The sequence below is a fragment of the Echiichthys vipera genome (assembly GCF_963691815.1).
Source record: "Echiichthys vipera genome assembly, chromosome: 2".
In the NCBI taxonomy this organism is placed as follows: domain Eukaryota; kingdom Metazoa; phylum Chordata; class Actinopteri; order Perciformes; family Trachinidae; genus Echiichthys; species Echiichthys vipera.
The window spans coordinates 4501337-4525073 of record NC_139827.1 but is presented as its reverse complement, the minus strand read 5'-3'; the positions used below and the strand labels follow the sequence as shown (position 1 = coordinate 4525073).

General features: G+C 42.7%; 1 protein-coding gene across 1 annotated transcript; it reads left to right on the top strand.

Moving 5' to 3' along the window:
• Window positions 1-226: 226 nt before the first annotated feature.
• LOC310963584 (MORN repeat-containing protein 4-like) lies at window positions 227-20366 on the top strand (the record flags this gene model as incomplete). Its single annotated transcript, XM_083936458.1, has 4 exons — window positions 227-293; window positions 11903-12017; window positions 16016-16125; window positions 20215-20366. The coding sequence occupies 4 exons, from the start codon at window positions 227-229 to the stop codon at window positions 20364-20366; spliced, it is 444 nt and encodes a 147-aa protein (XP_083792584.1).
• Window positions 20367-23737: the final 3371 nt, after the last annotated feature.

Sequence of the window (23737 nt, the reverse complement as noted above, 5' to 3'; positions counted from 1 at the left end):
CACATGCCAGGAGATTCACTGGTGTGAGCAATGTCGCCTCACAGCAATAGGGTTCCTGGTTCGAATCCGGGCTGGGGCCCTTCTGTGTGGAGTTTGCATGTTCTCCCCGTGTCTGCGTTGGTTTCTTTTTTTGTGTGTTGTCGTGTGTGTGTGTCAGAATGTCAAAGCTACAGGTGATGAGCTCTGGGTCTCCATGATGTTTTTTGTGTGTGTGCCAGCAGGACCCATGACCCTGACACGAGGTTCCTTCAGCTACTCCAATGGCGAGGAGTACCACGGCGAATGGAAAGAAGGCAAGACTGACCCGCTCACTCATTGGTCCATTCATCGATCACTGGCTACTCGCCCAGCAGGAGTGTTGTCATAATGTGATTAAAGTAATAATGCATGTACGGCAGAGCCTCGTTATTACATTTGATTCATGTAATAACGCTCTTAAAGGAAATGCACTTGAAATACTCGGCACTCGCACGTACTAACGCGCAGACTGGCAATCAAAACACACCACAACCTGCTCCATCTGCTGCCTACGACACCCGTTCTTCTCAGCATATTGTATAAGAACACCGTAGTTGGTCTGCTGCATTTAAAAAAACTGGAGCAAAAAACACAAAAACTGGACAATTTTAGCTCCAACTCAGCATTTATGAGCAGACACTACAGGTGAACAGGGTGACATGTTTGAATTATAGATCTCACCATGGACCTTCCCCTGGTTACTGACATTAAGATAATTATTTTTATGTATTGTAAGTTTTCCGATGTTATGTGTAAACATGCATACGAGGCATTATCTTATGACCCAGAACACAAAATGTGAACAAACCAGGTTCAAAGTACATGTTTGATTTTGTTGACATATTAAAGTCAAAGGTTTTTTACAAATATCATAAATCAGCCTTTAGAAAAACTCCAGTTTTGTTCTAATGAATCAAATGTTGTAAACATCAGGCTGTAAATTATATCTGAACAAAGCCCTCTGTAAAAAGCTTCAGCATGTAGAGATGGATGAAATAAGAAGGTTTGGTGTCAGCAAGTTCTGCTGAGGTTCAGATTTTTGTCTCAGTGAGAGAGAAAAACAAACTAATTTTGAGAAAACGACATTTAAAGAAACATTTTGCACGACACTACAGGTGAATAGGTTAAGTTCCCAAGTTGATTAGTGACATTAAAGTGTTATTCTGGCACAAAATACATACATCAAAAAAGCCATTGAGACAGTTTTTTCGTGTATGAACTATTAACGGAGAAATCCGGGAGAGTCGCTAACAGCCGGACGTGGCTAACACTGATTAGCTCGGGGCAGTACGGTGAAGGTATTCAAACGTCTGTTTTAACCACTAATTCTGCTCAGAATAACACCAAACCTCTGCAGTAGCATGAGAAGAGTCCTTACACATAAAACAAAGCACAAACAGCGTAGTTAGTGAACCCAGAGTTTAATAAAAGAGTGTTTTGAAAGACTTACCTACTGGCCCCTGTACCAGCTCCTCTCATAGTAAAGTCCATTCAAGTCGTTTACCAAATGCAATCAAAGGGGAAGGAGCCCATTGGTGCTTTGTTTTATGTGTAAGGACTCTTTTCATGCTGCTGCAGAGGTTTGATGTTAGCATGAGCAGTATTAGTGGTTATAAAGCCCCGAGTTAATCAGTGTTTACAACTGTCTCGATGGCTTATTTGAAAAGGACCATGGGATGATTTTGCGCTGGAGTAGTGTGAGCAGTGTGAGCGCAACCGTACCGCGCCTAGCTGCGGCACGCTTGCCGGCCATGGACCGTTTGGGAGAGGTGGGCTTTTGTAAAGCGCGTTTGCACATGTACGAGCACAAGGCCCACTTTATGTGCGCCTGTTCAGACATAGAGAAAGAAAAAAAAAGAAGGACCATGCGCGGATATTTAAAACAATGGCGGTGAAAGGTTCACGTTGGTGTGATGTGGAGGTGGAGTGTTTACTGCAGATTTGGTCGATGAAAAGATTCAAAAACAGTCGACAAGACGCACAAAAACTCTGAGGTCTACGGAAAGATCTGGAAACAAAGCCACGCATCGTGATAACCTCAATCAATGCGTGTGACGTGTTACGGCGTGATGACGTATAGGCAGCAAGAAGCATTCGCTGAGGCCCAGGTAGTGTGAGTACAAACGGGCCTGGAGGGGGGGACACGGACCCTAAAGCACGGGGCACGGGACGGACGGACAGTGCGAGAGCGCCCTGAGACGTTTTTAAGCATGACAAGTTTTCTGAAATTTGAATTTAAATATGCAAATGAGGCATTGAGGCGTAGTGTAGTAAAATAATCATCTAAATGTGTATTTTGGATGTTTTCTTCTCACTGGGTGGCATTTAGCCAACTACCTGCCCAACGCATGTCATTTATGTAAGGCTTGTGAGTGAATGTAAGTAGTGGGTGCGTTGGAGATGTTTGGATGTGTGCTGCCACATTTATTTTCTTTTGCTCAGGACGCCATTATTCCATTACTCCATTACTCCATTATTTGGTTTGCTGCTAATGCTCTGAATGTTGAGCACAGCTCCTTTAAGGGACGTGAGCATAATCACGGTAACATGCATAATAACACAATGTGGAGTACTTTTACATTACCAGACACCAGTACCTTGATCCAAGGTTACTCCTAGTATGTGTGTGGCTGTATGGACAGTGGAAAGGAGGTCAGAATTAGACTTTTTCTATTATTCTAAAGTGGCAAACGCTGCCGTGCATGGATGTATTAAAGGTTTTCCATAGGTGCAAGCGCTGACGAGGTGACAGCACATCTGGGTCAATTGAATTATTGGACTTAGTTTAAGGAGTTCTTCCATTTACTCATGGTTTGGATGATGATCTTCGACATGCGCAGTGGTTTCAAAAACTTTAACGATGGATGAAATGAAAGGTAGGGAATGAGTTCTTACCCCAAGTGAAGGAGTTCAAGTACCTCGGGATCATGTTCATGGGTGAGGGGACGATGGAGCGTGAGTTTGGCCGGAGAATCGGGGCAGCGGGGGCGGAGCTGCAGTCGCTCTACCGCACCGTTGTGACCAAAAGAGAGCTGAGGAAGGCAAAGCTCTCGATCTACAGGTCACCGTCACCGTTGTGTTACCTCGTTTGGTGAGAGATGGTGACTTGATATTTATTAAAATGGAATTCTATGAGTTTATTACTTTAAGGGATGATCAAAGGGATTTCCTGTCAGGGTCAGAAGTTTAGTGGATCTACTGTAATTGATTCACGACAGCAAAACTAGTTTAGTTTGGCTTTTAAATGAACTTGCACTCACACAGATTGCATCTAACAAGCAAAAAAAAAGAAAGAAAAAGGTGTCAATATGAATTCGGTAACTATAGGAAAATGTACACATACGTACATACACACATGCACTCACAGACCATCTGGTGCCAGTGAGCCTGCTGAGACAGGAAATCACACTACCTAAACCAGTATTTGCAGTTTGACAAAACACTTCGACAACCTTTAGGGCAAGGTTAAACAAAGAACGAAAGTTTGGCACCAAAGCGGGCGTGAGGCAGCGGGGGGGAAACATATGGTCTCTGCACTGTTGGAGAAAAACTGTTAAACTGGTTTGGCTGTGATGCACTGATATGCTCAGGTTTTGTTGCACGGCAGCGTTTGTTGTTTTAGCACAGAGGTTTCGAAGTTAGGACTAAAGAAATGAGTCCACTAATAGACATGGCACGGCTCTGTGTGGGATGTGAACGGGCAGGATTTCATTTGATCACATTTGTTGTTTTGTTAAATTCAAGAAAACATATGTAATATCCATCCATCCATCCATCTTCAACTGCTTGTCCCTATCGGGGTTGCGGGGGGGCTGGAGCCGATCCCAGCTGACATCGAGCTTAAGGCAGTGTACACCCTGGACAGGACGCCAGTCTATACATATGTAATACATATTCAAAAATAAGTATTAACTAAAATGAATATCTCAGAAACAGACTCTGGCTCTTCCACTTGTGTGTGAAGTGTCTCACTGTTTTTGTTTCCGTCCTCTCTTAACGCTCACACAGGTGACACAGTTTGGATCTCTGGGAGGTGAGATCCAAAAACACACCTGCGGTTACTTATCACCACAGGTGCCAGCAACAGAGACCTTGGAGATTGAAACTTTAAGGACTGTAAAAGCTGAGGGTTGAAGTTCCTTTTTTGTAATTAAGGAAAATTAAATCCAGAGATTCATGCAGTGGCTGTTCTGGAGCTTTTAATAATGTCACATAGTCTCCGTGGACGGATGAGAGTCAGAGATATTCAAATTCAAAAAAAGCTTTGAAAGATCAAGAACTTGAGTAAAACGATGTCAGTTCTAATGATAGCGGGGGATCTTCATCGCCAATGTGGACGCAAAGTCATGTGAAATGCATGAAAATCTCTTTTTAAATCACTAGTTTACCCTCACAAAACATTTGGCCTTATGTCACATATTTTGCAAACTTTTTTAGTAACAAAAAAAAAGGCAGTGACTTATGACACCTATAAAAAAGCTAGACGTTAAAGGCCTCATACTGTGGGTTTTCCCCTTCATTTGTTCCCAATGCAGAGAAAGCACATGTGGCCGCCTGGAGAAAGGGCGCTGGAACTGTGTTCAGAGCTCTCTGCCTTTTAAAAAAAAATTAACTTTTCAGAAAAGCACTGGTGTCGTCACATGTTCAGGAAACTCCCACAACAAAGACAGGAAAGCTCACATGTGGGAGCAGAACGACCAGATACTGAGTGTGGCTGTGCTTTCATCACTGTCCACCCTGTTTGCTTGTTGTTAACTTGTTGTTAGCTTGTTGTTAACTTGTTGTTAACTTGTTGTTCGCTTGTTGTTTACTTGTTGTTAGTTTGTTTCGCTTGTTGTTAACTTGTTGTCCGCTTGTTGTCAACTTGTTGTTCCCTTGTTAACTTGTTGTTAGCTTGTTGTTAACTTGTTGTTAGCTTGTTGTTAGCTTGTTGTTAACTTGTTGTTCGCTTGTTGTTAACTTGTTGTTCGCTTGTTGTTAACTTGTTGTTAGCTTGTTGTTAACTTGTTGTTCGCTAGTTGTTAACTTGTTGTTAGCTTGTTGTTAACTTGTTGTTTGCTTGTTGTTAACTTGTTGTTAGCTTGTTAGCTTGTTGTTCGCTTGTTGTTAGCTTGCTGTTAACTTGTTGTTAGCTTGTTGTTAGCTTGTTGTTCGCTTGTTGTTAACTTGTTGTTAACTTGTTGTTAGCTTGTTGTTAGCTTGTTGTTCGCTTGTTGTTAACTTGTTGTTAACTTGTTGTTAGCTTGTTGTTCGCTGTGAAGTCGACCCGTTGTTGACATCGCCTTACGCTAACTTTAATGTCATTGAAACAAAACCCACATGAAGCACTTGGAAGTGTTCGGATGAAGTGCTTTATTTAAGCAGAAGTAAATGACTAATTGAGATTAAAAGCCTGGATTTAGGTCAACATAAAAATTAACAATTTAAAAAGAAAAGGAACAAATTAAATACATATAAAATATTTAAAAAAAAAATCAAAACATCTACAGACAGATGTGTCCAAAGTGTAATAATCATTGATATGTCAATTTTCATTTTTCGAAAGATTACTCCGTTTTTAAGGCTCCATTTTCCCACTTTACTTCTAAATTATTATATTTCCCATACTGTTACTTTTTTAATTATGCGTCTTTCTCCAGCCTGTACTGCATGATTAACATAGCCAATGTACTCCTGGGGATTTATTATGTAGCACTTCTATTCCTAAGAAACAATTGTCTCATAAATGTGTATTTATTCTGTTGATTTTAACACAAGTTCAATTAACACTGCTGACTGTGCTCTAATACGTAACTCTGTGTGTGTGTGTGCGTGCCTTTGCATGTGCGTGTGTGTGAGGGAGTGTGTGCGTGATGGGAGGTGTTGTCATGAACACAGATAAATGTGCGCGGTGCGTCGCGTCTCAGCGTCCATGCATGCAGAGTCACTGTTTGCACACAAACATGCAGCGGCGTGTTTGTTGGACAGAGGTCTACGGTGTCGCATGAATAATTCAGCGGGTTGAAGACAGGCCCAGGGGCTATCAGGTTACAGGAAGTAGCTTGGGTACATCCACATCAGCCGAGGCACAGCCAGAAGCCATTTGCTCTACTGTACTTCGCCCATGCAGTCATTTAACATCTATGCATTACCGCTATTGATTGACATAAAAGCCTGACAAATTCTTCTAAACCGTAATTAGCCGGAGACGGTGACCCGACACGAGATGCGTTACAAAGCAGCTGAGTGACAGATTAGAGTTTGTCTGGAGGGATCAAATCCAAAGAGGAAATTACTGTCCCTTGCTGCGGCGTGCCCCTGGTAATCTGTCCCTTCAGCAAAAACTGTTACCGCATTTTCACTTTTGCCACTTGATTTCATTAAATTCAATGAAACACCACTGACACTGTGATATTCCTATTAATCCTTCATGGAGGACGCTGCTCTCTTGGCGTTTGTGGTCGGACGGCTGCAGCCTCTTTGACGCGCCGCAGATTGTCGTATTTCAGCGGCTGCTCTGGGAAAATTTCCACCTCAGGCTCTCAGGCACTTGACAGGGATCTGCACATATGGATGTTTTCAGAGGAGGTTGGACTTTGGAAATGGAGTGCAGAGCTCCAGATTTAGTTTCTGCCTTCTCCAAATCTCTTCTCCAAATCTCCCGTGAAAAAACCCCTGCGGAGATTAGGGCGGCGAGCAGCACATTAAGCAGCCCTGACAGATGGACTGCCTAATTTACTTTGCCATTAGCTAGGAGCAAGGGACAACACTCAATAGGCTCACCCTTGCCTCACCCCCTGCCAAGCAGCCTGCCCTATCCTCCCCCCCGTAAATCCCAATCTGCGTGTTAGGGATCCACCACCACCACCACCAGATCTTCCTCTCTTCTCTCCACCAGTTTCATGCCACTTGACAAGCTCACAGTAAATCCTATTCCTCGCCTACAGCTGCTACGAGGAACCCAGGACCTCCTCAGCCCGTGTCCAACTGTGCCTCACATCGAGCTATTCTCCCTAAATCCTGCTGGGCCTGCTACTAAAGGTTGAAATGCTCACTTCTTTCCCTCCCCGTCTCCTCAGACTGCCGTCCTCCAGCTCCTGGAAATTAGTCGCAGAATAGAAAGGAAATTTAGGTCTCGTCTCCGCGGGAACATTTGGGGAAAAATGTCTTTTAGGACCAAATATGGCTCCTGAACTGCTAGTTAACAAAAATTAGTTTATATGTTTTTTGTTTTTTACTGTACTCCCAAGAAAAACTCCTTACACCTTCTAGTAAGGGCTGGAAAATCTTTAATTTGAGATTAAACCTAGATTGTCTGAACCTTACTGAAGGTTTTGTGTTTATTGTACTTCACAAGCTGTAAAGAACATACATGTAGCGTCTAGCGCTAGTTTTCATAGCCGTACAAATAAGTATACAAGCTAAAACTAACTGTGCGTAAGATTGCTGGATAAATAAATATATAGATATTGCAACTTGCAATTGCTCATGGAGGAATTGTCAGGTGTCTGTAAAGCATACATATGTCATAGAGTGCGGTCTAGAACTACTCTGTATGTAAAGTGTCTTGAGATAACGTTTGTTATGATACGGCACTATGAATAAAATTGAAATTTTCTTAAAACGTGGCAAATTCTCGCAAACTCACTGTTACAGTCACTTCAACACAGCGAAGCGTTCGTCGTTATAATCAAAAGCTGGTACAGGGTTCTCCTATCTGTATCTTGTAAGTCGTGAGATAACGCCATTTCAAGTTATACCATTTCCGGACCAAAGCCTTAAATTCCTACAATAAAAACAACAACAACAATGTAACTGTCAATTTGCTGCTTCCCTATCAATGAAACGGCGTCCTTATTTTCTTGGTACAGTGCAAGAACAAACTCGTTATTGCACAATTGTTACTTTATGGCCTAGAACTAACCACAGTCTTTGTGTCCGTCAGACCTGGCCAGGAATGAGGACTCAGATGCGGAGGTATGCTTGTATTTATTCTTTAAATCCAAAACGTGAGGCACTGAGCCGATAAACCACAGAACAAAAAGTCGCCCAGAACAGGAAGAAAAAACAATTCAAGAACTTAGCAAAATAGGCACAAAAACAAAGTCGCTCCGACCAGGAGGATAACAGTGTGAAAAAAAAAAAAAAGTTAATCTTACTATGAAAAACAGGGAAGACAAAAACCTAAGCGAGGATACTTGGATCTCTTGACATGAAACAAGGCTTTGGAAACGAGCTGGAAACATTCGGCATAAAGGACGAAATATTCTGGCAACAGGACAGGGGAAGACACGGACTATATACACATGAGACAGGGAAAGACACGGACTATATACACATGAGACAGGGGGAGACACGGACTATATACACATGAGACAGGGAAAGACACGGACTATATACACATGAGACAGGGGGAGACACGGACTATATACACATGAGACAGGGGAAGACACGGACTATATACACATGAAGGGAGGGAAGACACGGACTATATACACATGAAGGGAGGGGAAGACACGGACTATATACACATGAAGGGAGGGGAAGACATGGACTATATACACATGAAGGGAGGGGAAGACACGGACTATATACACATGAAGGGAGGGGAAGACACGGACTATACACACATGAGACAGGGAAAGACACGGACTATATACACATGAGACAGGGGGAGACACGGACTATATACACATGAGACAGGGGAAGACACGGACTATATACACATGAAGGGAGGGAAGACACGGACTATATACACATGAAGGGAGGGGAAGACACGGACTATATACACATGAAGGGAGGGGAAGACACGGACTATATACACATGAGACAGGGGAAGACACGGACTATATACACATGAAGGGAGGGGAAGACACGGACTATATACATATGAAGGGAGGGGAAGACACGGACTATATACACATGAAGGGAGGGGAAGACACGGACTATATACACATGAAGGGAGGGGAAGACACGGACTATATACACATGAAGGGAGGGGAAGACACGGACTATATACACATGAGACAGGGGAAGACACGGACTATATACACATGAGACAGGGGAAGACACGGACTATATACACATGAAGGGAGGGGAAGACACGGACTATATACACATGAAGGGAGGGGAAGACACGGACTATATACACATGAAGGGAGGGGAAGACACGGACTATATACACATGAAGGGAGGGGAAGACACGGACTATATACACGTGAAGGGAGGGGAAGACACGGACTATATACACATGAAGGGAGGGGAAGACACGGACTATATACACATGAAGGGAGGGGAAGACGCGGACTATATACACATGAGACAGGGGGGGGGGACACAGGTGGAAACAATGAAGGATCAGGGGAGGACGTCAGACCGGTGACACAAGAGGAAGGGCAAGTGACCTGGAACGAGAGGAGAGTTACTTTTCAAAATAAAACAGGAAATTCACAAGACAAAAACCCAAAGACAGGACAGACCTCACCGCGGCGTGACAGTGTCAGTCCAGACAAATGTTCTTAAATACAAAGACTTTAATTTGGAAGTAAGAAAACATTAATGATTGTGAATAAACCCTACGTCCGTCATTGACACTCAGCACATCGTAAACGTTAGAAGAAGCGTATCTTGTTTTGGAGAAGAACTCATGGTCAGCCGCGTTTGTGCGGTTCCACTTTAAACTTTTGTGCAAAGAGAAATAATTGCAGAGAAAAGACATGAGCACACTGGATACAGTTGTTGTTTTTCTCAAAAGATAGAAATCAATTTGAATTATTGATGGATTTCAGTAAAACATTCTTCTGGTTTCTGGTTTTCATCACTGTTCCTTTTCAAGTGCGGAGCACAAACATGTCGATCCGCCGCAGAAGTGGTCGCCGGGCCGCGTATCCTTGAGAACATGCTCTGAAGCTTTGTCTGACATGTAGAAACAGAATACTTTTAACATCATTCACCGTTAACGAACTGAAAAAGCTCGGAAGGCCAAATAGACCCGTGCTACAAAAGTGTAATTCTTCCATTTGGTATTATTCCCATGTTTTTACTTCATTTCTGTTAATTGTTGTTCACAAGGTTGCGTGGCGCTACATTCAGCACAGATGGGAAAAAAATATGACCATGGAGACTGGTGTGTTGTTCATCATACATTATGACTACACACACAATTAAAAAGCTTTATTGGGGTTGAGTGGAGTTTAAAACACGTAATAGCAAAACATTGACCGATATTCTTTTTAAAAACATGACATAAACATTTTCCACCAAAATCCCGTAAAAAACATTATTAATCCCTATTTTAAAGTACATGTTATTATACTATTATATACTCCATTATCAGAATTAAACTATAAACCTAACTGGAAAAAAAAAATAGCTATGAAGAATACTTAAAAGCCTAAATATTAATGAAACCTACAGTAAGCCTGTGAATGGTCTCATTCGTCCAGGTCGTCGTTATCCTCAAAGCAATTTCAGTCAAACTGGCAACTGGTTATTTGTTTAGGAAGACGTTTCACCTCTCATCCAAGAGGCTTCATCAGTTAATTTACGCATCTGACCAGGCTGGGACTGGACCAGGACCAGGACCAGGACCAGGACCAGGACCAGGCTGGGACTGGACCAGGACCAGGACCAGGCTGGGACTGGACCAGGACCAGGACCAGGCTGGGACTGGTCCAACTACCTGGTATGGAGATCCAGGTATTTAACCTCTCACAAGGCCGATGAAGTCACTGGAACCCTTTGTGCTCCAAGTGCCAACGACCGTCGTTAGAGCGGCAGTCGTTGGTGGGAAGTTGGTTTGGACTTGGTTAGTGCTCTGTTGAGTCTGAACGACAGTCGTTGGAGTCACAGGAGGCCATTTGTGAACAGTTGTTCTTTGAGGTTAGATTGTTGAACGTTGTTTGACAACATTGTTTGAGCCCGGTTTAAGCTGCTTCATACCAATAACTCGTTGGTAAAAACCCTGCAATGGAACATTTGTATATGTTGACTATTCAAATCAAGTCATTTAAATGCACCCAACAGTTCCACTAAGCAGCACTAACGAAGTCGAAACCAACTTCCCACCAACGACTGCCACTCTAATGACGGTCGTTGCCACTTGGAGCACAAAGGGTTCCAGTGACATCATCGGCCTTGTGAGAGGTTAAATACCAGGATACCAGTCCCAGCCTGGTCCTGGTCCTGGTCCAGTCCCAGCCTAGTCCTGGTCCTGGTCCTGGTCCAGTCCCAGCCTGGTCCTGGTCCTGGTCCAGTCCCAGCCTGGTCCTGGTCCTGGTCCAGTCCCAGCCTGGTCAGATGCGTACATGAACTGGTGAAGCCTCTTGGATGAGAGGTGAAACGTCTTCCTAGACAAAGAACCAAGTCCAGTTGCTTTTGACTGGAATTGCTTTGAGGGAACCCACAGTATAAATCATTTTGCTAGATTTAGCAGTAATTTGGATTCTTGTGTAGATGTTTTTTGTCGTGTCATATTTTGTGATTCTTTACCTTTGACTCCAGTGCGCTTGTGTTTTATTGCACTTTTTAATTGACATTTGGAGATCGTCTTTGTAGTGTGTTTACCTGCATGTGGTACTTGGTGAAACTGCGCATATTTGGTATTCGCAGTACGGGCACAGGCAGTGCCGTTTGCACTGGCGCCAGCAACAACTACAAAACCTTTACCTGAAATCTGATGACAGTCCAGGCATCATGTCCTCACACAGGAGGATACCTCACTCTTTTTTTGCACCTTGTTGTTTTGGTTCTTTCTGTCTCTGGGACTTCCATACCGTATCTCGCTTGTGGAGTTTAACTCAAAGCATCTTATTTGTTTTTGTTTTTTAAAATAAACTGAACCTAATGTGTCAAAAAGCAGCTGAATTAAAGTACCTAACTCAGCGTTGTTTGTTTGGTGTTGCAGGTCTGCGTCATGGCCTGGGTCAGCTGACCTTCAGTAACGGGACATGCTACACTGGACAGTTTGACAACGGCCTGTTCAACGGCTGTGGCGTGCTGGTTTTTCCCGACGGCTCCAGGTCTGTGCTTCACTTCCTGCTGACTTTTTTAAATATAAGGAACTCTGACCAATGTCACAGTAATTGAATAATTGCCTAATTGCAAATTTTTTCGGTACCTTCAAATGACACATTTTATCAAAAAGCAGTTCCCACATTTTCTGAACCGCCCCCCTGAAGCTGAGATGGACCAATTCCTGTCTCTCACCGTACAACACAAACCCCTGATATCTGTCATTTATAATAAGATTGCTCTTCTCAGCGCAGCTCCCTCTGTATAGCCCAAAAGTGCACGGGTAAAGGATTTAGGGGTAGACGTTACTGAGGTCCAGTGGAGGGACAATCTGAAACTGGTCCATTCATCCTCCATATGAGCCAGTTAATCATAACTTATCAAACAAAAACAAGCTGGGAACAAACTGTATTTAGTGTTTTTGTTTGATAAATTATGATTCATTTACGATCCAAAGGTGTTTTCTGCTGAAGCCTCACCATTAACATACAGCATGAATATGAATGTCAATCATTAAGATCAATAGTGCCTCTTTGTATCCTTAATTATAATCAAACAAGAACGAGGTCGCAGGTACAAGCGGCCGAAATGTGTTTCCTCAGGAGGGGGGCTGGAGTCTCCCTTAGAGAGAGGGGGAGAAGTTCAGCATCCGTGAGGAACTTGGAGTAGAGCCGCTGCTCCTTTGTGTTGAAAGGAGCCAGTTGAGGTGGTTCAGGATCATCTGGTAAGGATGAACCCTGAGCGCCTCCCTAGGGAGGTGTTCCAGGCACGTCCAGCTGGGAGGAGGCCTCGGGGAAGACCCAGGACCAGGTGGAGAGATTAGATCTCCACACTGGCCTGGGAACGCCTCAGGATCCCCCAGTTAGAGCTGGTTAATGTGGCCCGGGAAAGGGAAGTTTGGGGTCCCCTGCTGAAGCTGCTGCCCCCGCGACCCGACCCCGGATAAGAGGCTGAAGATGAGATGAAGATGAGCCAGAATCTGAACATTTAGTTTATCATCTTCAGAGAAGTGTTGAACGTAACCCCCCCCCCCCCCCCCTCCCCCCCAACCCCCATCTTCTGAGTTGTTAGTTAATCATCTGAACCCTTTGAATGTTTTGAAGTAGTTCTCTCTCGCACGAATATTCAGAGAAGACGTCGGCTCCTTTTTTTAAAGATTGAATCATCTGAAAGAAATGTTGAGAAAACCGAACGTGGCTCTTTGACCCTTTAGACACAGAACACATTCCTCCCCATTTCACATTCTGTCACTGTTGAGTTTTTCCCATTCTCTGTTTAGCGGAGGAGCGATGTTAAAGTACGGCTGAAGATGTTTAACGGGAGCCTGTTCAGGGTCGTCTGTTGTGTCGACTGATTCTATAGCTTTTGAAGCACGTTTTTTAAAAGTGTTAAATTAATATTCAGCGGAAAATTTGTCTTTTGAGCATCAATTAGTCGCTGTCCTTGGACTTGAAAGGAACAATCCAAAAAAAAAAAAAGTTTGTAGCTCCTTCACCAGCGCCGCCGCCAGAAAATAATGTTTGCATTGAACGTGGAGTTTGCATGTTCTCCCAGTGTCTGCGTGGGTTTTCTCCGGGTTCTCCGGTTTCCTCCCACAGTCCAAAGACGTGCAGGTGTTCGGTTCATTGATGACTCTAAATCACCCGTAGGTGTGAATGGTTGTCTGTCTCTGTTCGTCTCTATGTGTCCTGCGATAGACTGGCGTCCTGTCCAGGGTGTACCCCGCCTCACGCCCGAAGTCAGCTGGGATGGGCTCCAGCCCCCCGCGACCCCGACAGGGACAAGAGGCTGAAGATGAATGAATGATGAGGATTTCTGCAGAAACATTGATATGGAACATTTTTTGGCACCTTTAGCATCTGTATGAGAAGCACAGGGTTGAGGTGGGGGTGGCTTGATGGGTCAAACACCGGACTTGCACCCAGGTTCGCCCAGTTTGTTTCCTGTTCCTGTGTGAAAGTGAAACTCAATATAAAAGACCACAATCTTTTCCTAAACAAGTACCGGAGATGGTTGTTTTTTTTGTTGTGGCTTACCCAAAGTGACACTCTTCCCTCTTGTTCTGCTCTCTCTTTTGTCAGTGTGAGGCTGTTTGACATTGAAGTGATAATATATTGCGTCCTGCTGTGTGTTAAAAAGAGAAAAAGGCTGATTTCTCACTATTTTATCTCAGCTGTCAGTTGCATTGTGAATGTGAACGCTCTTAAAAAAGGCTTTAGCAGGGGGATATTATCCTGTTTGGTTACAAAGATGCACCATGTTGTGCTGCATCACATCCACTATTCTCTGTTATGTGATATGTGTGATAGATAGATGGTTATATAGATGGATAGATGGATATATAGATAGATAGATGGTTGGTTAGATAAATAGATAAGTAGATGGATAGATAGATAGATAGATAGATAGATAGATAGATAGATAGATAGATAGATAGATAGATAGATAGATAGATAGATAGATAGATAGATAGATAGATAGATAGATAGATAGATAGATAGATAGATAGATAGATGGTGTCAGTCAGCAATTGACTGATACTGAACATACAGTACTGCTCTTTAGTTTGCTTTCTATTTTATTTGGTCTTTATTTTCTCCATGTTCATTTCTAGAATTGGTTGAAAATCTCTTCCACTGTAAATATTATTAAATATGGATGGAGTACTGAACACTGAATGGGCCTACTATGCGCAGGCCCAGGGGCCCATAGGCCCAGGGGCCCATAGGGTCAGGGGCCCATAGGGTCAGGGGCCCATAGGGTCAGGGGCCCATAGGGTCAGGGGCCCATAGGGTCAGGGGCCCATAGGGTCAGGGGCCCTTAGTCACAAAATGTTGCTGAAAAAACACGATACAATCAATCACAATTCGATGCTAAATGACCAGGAACACACACAAAACATCTTCAAAGCCGCACAATGCAAGATGAGATGCAAAATGAGCACGAAGGGATGCTAAACGAATGACACAAATTGTTCAAAAACATGCACACAATGACTTCACACAACCAGAAGCACGCAAAACGACTACATGGATTCAAGTCAACAAAAGCAACCACAAAAACGACCACAAGGAAGTGAAAATGACTTAATACTTGATGCAAAACACTACAAAAAGACGACGAAACAACTGAAAACATGTGCAAAACAATCACAAAATTACTACAAAATTAGTTTTAGTAACTTCCAGACGAGGGATCCACCTTCCTTCTCTCTCTCCAGCTCCTGTTTCTGTCAACTCTGATTTCATTCATCTCATCTTCAACCTCTTATCCGGGGTCGGGTCGCAGGGGGAGCAGCTTTAACAGGGGACCCCAAACTTCCCTTTCCCGGGCCACATTAACCAGCTCTAACTGGGGGATCCCGAGGCGTTCCCAGGCCAGTGTGGAGATCTAATCTCTCCACCTGGTCCTGGGTCTTCCCCGAGGCCTCCTCCCAGCTGGACGTGCCTGGAACACCTCCCTAGGGAGGCGCCCAGGGTTCATCCTTACCAGATGATCCTGAACCACCTCAACTGGCTCCTTTCAACCCAAAGGAGCAGCGGCTCTACTCCGAGTTCCTCACGGATGCTGAACTTCTCCCCCTCTCTCTAAGGGAGACTCCAGACCCCCTCCTGAGAAAACACATTTCGGCCTCTTGTACCTGCGACCTGTCGACTCAAACGTCTCATTTGGTATTGAGCCTTTTGGGCAGAGAAGTGATAAAAACACAGCCTTTTGTCATCTTTTGGGTATGATTCCAATGATTTACCTTAAGAAACTCAAAGAGGGAAAGAAAACAAGAAATGCATTTGTAAAGAGGAGTGAAATGTGTTTTATTTGTCTTTTGTCGCTTTCATTTCGAACATTCAAGGACACCATCGCTGCAGTTTAGCAGCTATTGTTCGTGTGACTATAAAAGAATTCCTCGCGCTTTTGAAACATGTCCTTCCTCTCAGCTCCTTTCTTTCAACCTTAAATTAGTTAATGTTGCTGTGAATGTGATTGCATGTCAATGTTTGTTCTTCAGGTATGAAGGTGAATTCGTGCAGGGCAAATTTCAAGGCGCCGGCGCGTTCGATCGCTTTGACGGAATGAGGTTTGAGGGCGAGTTTAAAAACGGATGTGTGCACGGCCACGGTAAGACTTCACTACTTAACTCATTGTCCTTTTTTAAAGATGCACTGTTGCAATAAGCAGTGGTGGGAGAGTAACACAGTACATTTACCCAAGCACTGTACTTGGAGGGAAATTCTGAGGTGCTTTCCAGTTTCTGTCGCTTTCTACTTCTACTCAACTACTCAGAGACAAATATTGTACTTTTTACTGCACCACATTTGACTGACACACAAGTTACTTTGCGACTGATTAAACAAAATATAATCAACAAATAAAGTACGATGTGTTATCATAAATTAAGAATAATGAATGAATGATGTCCCGGGGAAATTCACGAGCTACTGTACTAAATTAAATTAAAGTACATGAATGCATCGATAATTAGAATCAAGTGTTAAGTATGATTCTGAAATATAATAAGTACTTTTAGTTTTGCAGTCAGCATCATGTTGCTCTCGCTCGCATGCTCACACTCTGCATAGATGTGAGCGAGTACGGGCCAAAACAGTGAGACAGAACATAATTGAAAGACATCATGTTGGTATAATGCTAAAAATCTGTAAAATGAGTTGCAATGGTATTTATATTAAGGCTAGCCAGTGCCACGAAGCAACAGACAGATCTAAGCTGGCAGCCGAGCTACAGCTTGTTTCAGTTAGCTAACGTTAGCCAGCTAACTGTAACTTGCTACGCCTCATGGATCTGGCATTGTTTGCCTTGTAACATTAGCTGATAAGGTCATTTGCAAACAGTAAGTCAGATCAGCCCCCGCAGTCTGGATGAATTAGCTGACGTTATCCACGCAAGACATTATTTTTCTACGTCAGCTAGCTAGCAATTAAGGAAGCGTACCTATATTCCCCGGGTCCTATGTTCCCCGCTTTGTATGTGACCAGGGAACAACAGTGTTACTCGCTTTTCATAGAACGGGTCCTATGTTCCCCGGTCTGTCATTTTTTCCCACAATCAGATTCAAATTCCCCGGCAAATAGGGTTATATAGACCCCAACACTACCCCTTAACCCTGCCCCTCACCCTAACCTTAACCGTAACCTCTAGCGGTAACAAAATGCTGAATTAAATCTGCCAAAGCAGAGGCTTATGCGACCGTGGTTCCCCGACCAGGGAACATAGGACCCGGGGAATAAACGGCTCATCCCCAATTGGCCGCATTAGCAAGCAAGCGAACATTAGCATGCTATGACCACAATATATTCCACATCAGTGTTTTCTCTAGGATTTTTATCAGCACCGGGGGAAAAGTGTTTTGTGTAGTTCACGCATGCTGTGCCTCCGCTACACACACTCTGCAGCGGCCAGCAGCCTTCAGACTCTCAGCCGGCCTAAACCCCGGCACCGGGGTCTGATCCCGACCCGGACAGCCACCAATCTTCGGTCCATCTCCAGGCTGCAGCTGCAGAATGTAGAACAGAAAAACAGCATGTGTGGACTCTGACTCCGACTATCACCGTTGGATGTAGGCGAGCTGAAGAGAGGCGAGGGACTTAGGATCACGCAAAATGTCACATCCTTTGGAGTTTCACGGAAAATGCGAATCTTTTACATAGACGTCCGACCACAGTCTGTTGTAGACATCCGAGAAAATCAGTGAAGGTTTCAACTTTTAGGTTATGTAACAACATACAAGTAAAATGTTACACACAGGACCTGTAAGTATATTGACGCCGATACCTCACTTAAATAATAATTTGAGTATTTCTACACTGTGGTATTTCTACTTTGACTTAAGTTAATACTTCTTTCACCTCTGTGCTACAGTAACTTTGAGTGCAACGATGCAGGGAGTCATCTTATCATTAAAATAATGCATCATACGAGAACATTTTCTCACTATGGCGCCTTTACTTGCTTGACTTTAATGTTTTGTTCAGTTAATTGCTTCTTATAATTGATTTAAGTTTCTGTCACTTCACTCTCACATATGTTCTCTCTCTCTGTTCTGATACCAAACGTTTTAAATACACTTTAATTATATTAAACTGTGAAACGTGAAAATTGTCTGGACTGGATGTGTGTCTAGGCTTCGAGTCTCTGAGGTAATCAACACGTTGTTTTTGTAGTCTCTGTGAAAAAGCGGTTCATTTTTTTTTATGACAGTAAAAATAGAGATGGAAACATCGAGATTCCTTCAGGTTCCTGAGATCTAACAGCGGGAAATCTTCAAAGAAAGGACACCAATCCTAAATGTCTTTATGTGCTTTTTAGTCAAACATTAACCCAAGTTCAAGTGATAGCTAACCTGGCACCATTAGTGTCTTTGAAGGAAGCGAGAAGTCAAACAGAAGACACAAGATTAATGTGATAAAACAGACGTGTTCAAGTCTCAGCGTGAACAACAATCCTCAAATATTCAGCCAAAAGACGTGAACGCAACCTTAAATGACGGTCTGTGCTGTGTCCTGTTTACTTCAATGTGTTTGCTGGGCGATGATTCAGTGTGATAATTTATCATCTTTTAATGGATCTGTATTGTGATGAAACCGTACAGTATACGGAGACATCTATATATTTTATTATGTCGTCTAAATTCATCCAATTTCTCAGAAAATCGTCTGTGAAATATTTTGAGGTAATACTATTTTGTGATTGGGGTTTTGTTTTTTACATCACACTTATTCGTGCGCACGCATGTAAACAAAGAGATCTCTATAACTTATCTTCATTTTGCATTTAAGTTCTTTATAAAAGGGGAAAAGACCTTTCTTTCATGTAAGTATTTAATTCACACGCGTATCTGTGGTTATTTAGACTGTTTGTTTATGAAATGATCAGAAAACATGCTATATCACGATATACGTGTATGTCTTTATTGAGATATGACTTTACCAAACTCAGGATCGAAGATTTGGACCTTATCTTCCAGTCCTATAGTTATCTATAAATCACGCTGAGTTGTATTGATTGAAGGTCTGCAGCAGGGTGAACAAGTTAAGACAACTAAAGAAACTAGTTTGATGCACGCAGCAAAAGCAAAGTATGTCGATTTAAAGTGTAATTCGGGCGCAAAATCATCCAATGCATGGTCTTTTTCGTCACTTATGTACAGAGATCAAATAAGCCATCGAGACAGTTGTTTTTCGTGTATGAACTATTAACAGAGAAATCTGGGGGAGTTGCTAACAGCCGGACGTGGCTAACACTGATTAGCTCTGGGCAGTACGGTGAAGTCATTAAAACAGCTTTTTTAACCACTACTACATAGCCCCGTGGTTGTCTGACTGAGTGCGTGCTAGTCAGAGAGAGCAGCTATACGGGCAGCAGAAAGGAAATGCCGGAAATCAAAACACCCTGATTACCTGCTTACCTACCAATCTCTTCTCCTTCACTGCCTCCATCTCTGCCGCCAAAACGTCTTTCATTCAGACGGAAATTCAACCCTCCTTCTCAAACCCCAGAAAACTCTTCTCCATCTTCTCTAACCTCCTTGACATGAAATGTAACCTAATGCTGCTCAAAATAACACCAGACCTCTGCAGCAGCATGAGAAGAGTCCCTACATATAAAACGAAACACCAACAACGTAGTTAGAGAACCCGGAGTTTATTAAAAGAGTGTTTTAAAGACTTACCAACTGGCCCCTGTACCAGCTCCTCTCATAGTAAAGTCCATTCAAGTGGATTACCAAAGTCAATCCCAAAGGAAGGAGCCCATTGGTGCTTTGTTTTCTGTGAAGGGACTCTTCTCATGCTGCTGCAGAGGTTTAGTGTTATTCTGAGCAGAATTAGTGGTTAAAAAAGACGTTTGAATGCCTTCACCGTACTGCCCCGAGCTAATCAGTGTTAGCCACGTCCGGCTGTTAGCGACTCCCCCTGGATTTCTCCGTTAATAGTTCATACACGAAAAAAACTGTCTCGATGGCTTATTTGATGTAGAGCCAAAAAAGACCATTGGATGATTTCATGCTGGAATAACACTTTAAAGGTCTATTAAAAAATAACTTTGTTTTAAATCAAACTACAGAGAAAAACTTTCTTTAGCATATAACTTTCTAACAGGCAGTTGGAAAACTGTCTGTGACACCTTATTAACAAAAAACAAACAAAAATGGCTCCTCCATAGATACCATAACATGTTGTCCGTCTGGTCCAGGAGTGCTGACGTTTTCAGGCGGGGGCCCTGGAGGCGGCGGCAGCCACGAGGGCCTGTTTGAGACCAACCAGCTGACGAGGAGTGAGAGCAGCCAGGGAGCCGTGCAGAGAGCGCAGGCAGCAGCCGCCAAGGCCCGAGCTCTGGCCCTGTGATCCGGACTACGTCACCCACATTGCACCACTTCCTGGAGCGTCCACTTCCTCCCATCATCCTCCTCTGGGTTTGAACAGCTGATTATGATATTTATGAAGACATTTGTTCTTTTGTACGTTTTCTTTCTCAGTCCTGTAACGTGACGTGTTGTCTGGGGCAGAAATCAATGGGATCCAGGAAGTTGATCTGTGTTCCCTGGATATCATTTTCTTTTTTTTTTGTTTGCATCTGATTAAAAAAGTCACTGATTCAGGATCAGCTCAGCTAAACACAGACGAACCGCTCAGACGACGCACTGGTGCTAAAAAAGCTCTGGATTCAAAAGTGCAAATGGACGTTTTACAGGAAACGAATGGTTGAGTTTTCAAAAGAAAAGTTCTGGGTTTTAAACTGAAACACGTTTGGTTGAAACGTTTGGAAGTCTACGTACATTTAGGTTTCAGAAGCATTTTAGCATTTTAGCATTAGCAACTAGTCTTTACAATTGAATCAATTAAATCAATTAGATCTGAATCTTTTCAAATCCTTGACTGAATAACTCATTAATTCTAATTAAACTCAACATTTGTGAGTAATTACCATTAAATAAAAACCAAAGCTCAGAGAATCAGCTTAGGTCGGTCACTGTTATTGTTGCCTGAGAAGATTTAAATTAATATTTATAACATGTAGGCAAAGAGACGAGCTGCAGGAGAGAGAAAATGTTATTTATAATAAATGAAATGTGTGTGACGTACTGAAATAGCCGCTGTGGTGTAAGTGTTTGTACATTCCCACTTTGCTGCCAAAATAAAATAATAAAATAACTCGATAAATAAATGAATATAACAGAAATGATATTAAAAATAAATCTGACACACTTCATTTGCATAATGAGAACAAAATGTATCAGAAAAATAAAACTGAAATAATTAAGTTTGGAGAAATGAATCAGGGGTAAACTAATACCCATTTAATAATACCTAAATAAATAAATAAAATAATTACATGAAGACATTAATACATAAATAAAATTAAATATATATGTATATATACAATAAATGTAACTTTAAATACATTTGAGAATTAATAGAAATATAGAAAAGGGAAAGTAAAAACCAGAGGGGGACGAGAACAAAGGTGAATTAATAAGTTTGGAGAACTGATAAGGGGAAAATAATAATATAATATAAATGGAAAATAGTATATAACTAAATGAATTACATAAATACATTAATAAATGTAACACTCAATACATTTGAAAATGAATATAAATATGTAAATGAGAAAGTTAAAAAGAGTGGATTAGTGCAAATGTAAATAAATAAGCAGATTAAAACATCGATTTACGTCACATTTTATCAATTTATGGCTTCATATAATTTTTTGGTCTATTTAATGACATATTAATTTATTTCTCGCACCATTTATTTTATTTTGGCAGCCTCCAAATTTAAAGGATAAAAGGTTCTGACCCATGAGGGATTTTTAAGAACAATACTGATTTTACATTGGGAGAATTTACTGATTACAGATTAATTACAGATATGAAAGCCGATATAACAACACGTGGATTCTGCACCGACATGACTCAAAGTTACTCAGAAGGCTGCTCTCTTAAACAAATAAAACTAATAAACAAAAACATATAAAATAAACAGCTTCATAAAAATGGTCAGTATCCGTCGATTGCATCATTTAAATAAATAAAAATAAAGATCTATATGACAACTTAAAAAAAAAATAACCTCAAGCATCGTTTTCTGCATCATGTGTTCTATAAAAAAGGTTTTCATATGGGAAAACATAAACGCCGATGCCGATAGATGCCTGTGTCTGTGATCGGCCGATATCTGCCGATAATATGGGCTCTGGTTCTGACTCCCTGATGGATCGAGTAGAGAAGAACCAGCACTCTGGGGGTCTGGTTGTTCTGCTAAAACAAACTGGTGATTGCTGTGTATTTGGGACTTTTAGGGCGCACTCATACTGTCCATACGTACCGTGCTAAAACAGGTTTTATGGGTAAAGTCTAGTTCCTTTGACCAGTGTGAGTGCAACCGCTCCGTGCCTAGCTGCAGCCAGCTTGCCGTCCACAGCCCGTTTGAGAGAGGTGGGCTTTTGTAAAGCATGTTTGCACATGTACGAGCACGAGCGTGCGCACGTGTACGAGCATGAGCACGAGGCCTACGGCGGTTCTGAGGTCATTTCCTGTGCGCCTGTTGGGACGTAGAAAAAAGAAGGAGGGACCATGCGCGGACATTTAAAAACAATGGCGGTGAAAGGTTCACGTTGGTGTGATGCGGAGGTGGAGTGTTTACTGCAGATTTGGTCGATGAAAAGATTCAAAAACAGTCGACAAGACGCACAAAAACAAAGCGACGCATCGCGATGACGTCATCAATGCGTGTGACGTGTTACGGCGTGATGACGTATAGGCAGCAAGAAGCATTCTCCGAGGCCCAGGTAGTGTGAGTACAAACGGGCCTGGAGGGGGGACAAGTACCCTAAAGCCCGGGGCACGGTACGGGTGGACAGTGGGAGTGCGCCCTTAGGGACAAAGACGTGTTGAAAAAACAAATCAAAAGCTCAGTTTTAACTTCAAATTGCCAAAATCCTTCCTTACTGGATCTTCCTGCCTTTCCTCTTCAAAAACACATTTGTGCTCTTTCACTCAGTGCCGTCAGAGCTCAGTCTGACCACAGATCAGCGGGAACACCCCCCCCCCCCCCCCCCCTCAGTGCCATCCAACCACACAGTGCCAACAGGCTGCAGCTGATCCAGAATCAGTGGCTCGTCACCAGACAATGGAAGCGTCGCAGGCTGCAGTAATGTGAGCAATTTCTGTTTTTTTTGAGGTGCAATTTGGTAATAACGTGCAATTTGTCCTGCCTGAAAGCAAGCTCCCCCCCTCTTCCACTCAGAGACGCGACGCCTCAGCTGCTTTGTCTGCAGGAGGAGCTGTGCGGGGAAAAGAGAGGCTCAAAGAACTCTGAACTGGAAGGTTTCGTCCCAGAAATACACGCATGGTTTCTTTGTTTCACTTCAAATTTTAGTCTTTTCAAGCAAAAGTAATGTGTCATTTTTTTTGAAACGTCAGAATTGACCAAAACAAGACTCTTCCCCTGTGTTTTTAAAATGAAACTCTGTCTTTTTTCTACATCCCTGACTAACGATGTCACTTTCAATGTTGCGTGTTTGTGTAGAAGTCACCAAAAAAAAGGAAAAAGAGGTGTAAGCTCCACCGTTGTTAACTTTAAAGCTCGTGATGAGCTCTAACTAACACATATTTCATGCGTGCGTCGTGCCTGCTGGGGATCAGCGTCTGTCTGTGTAATGAGACTGGTGTGTGTGTGCATGCGTGTGTGTGTGTGTGTGTGTGTGTGTGTCG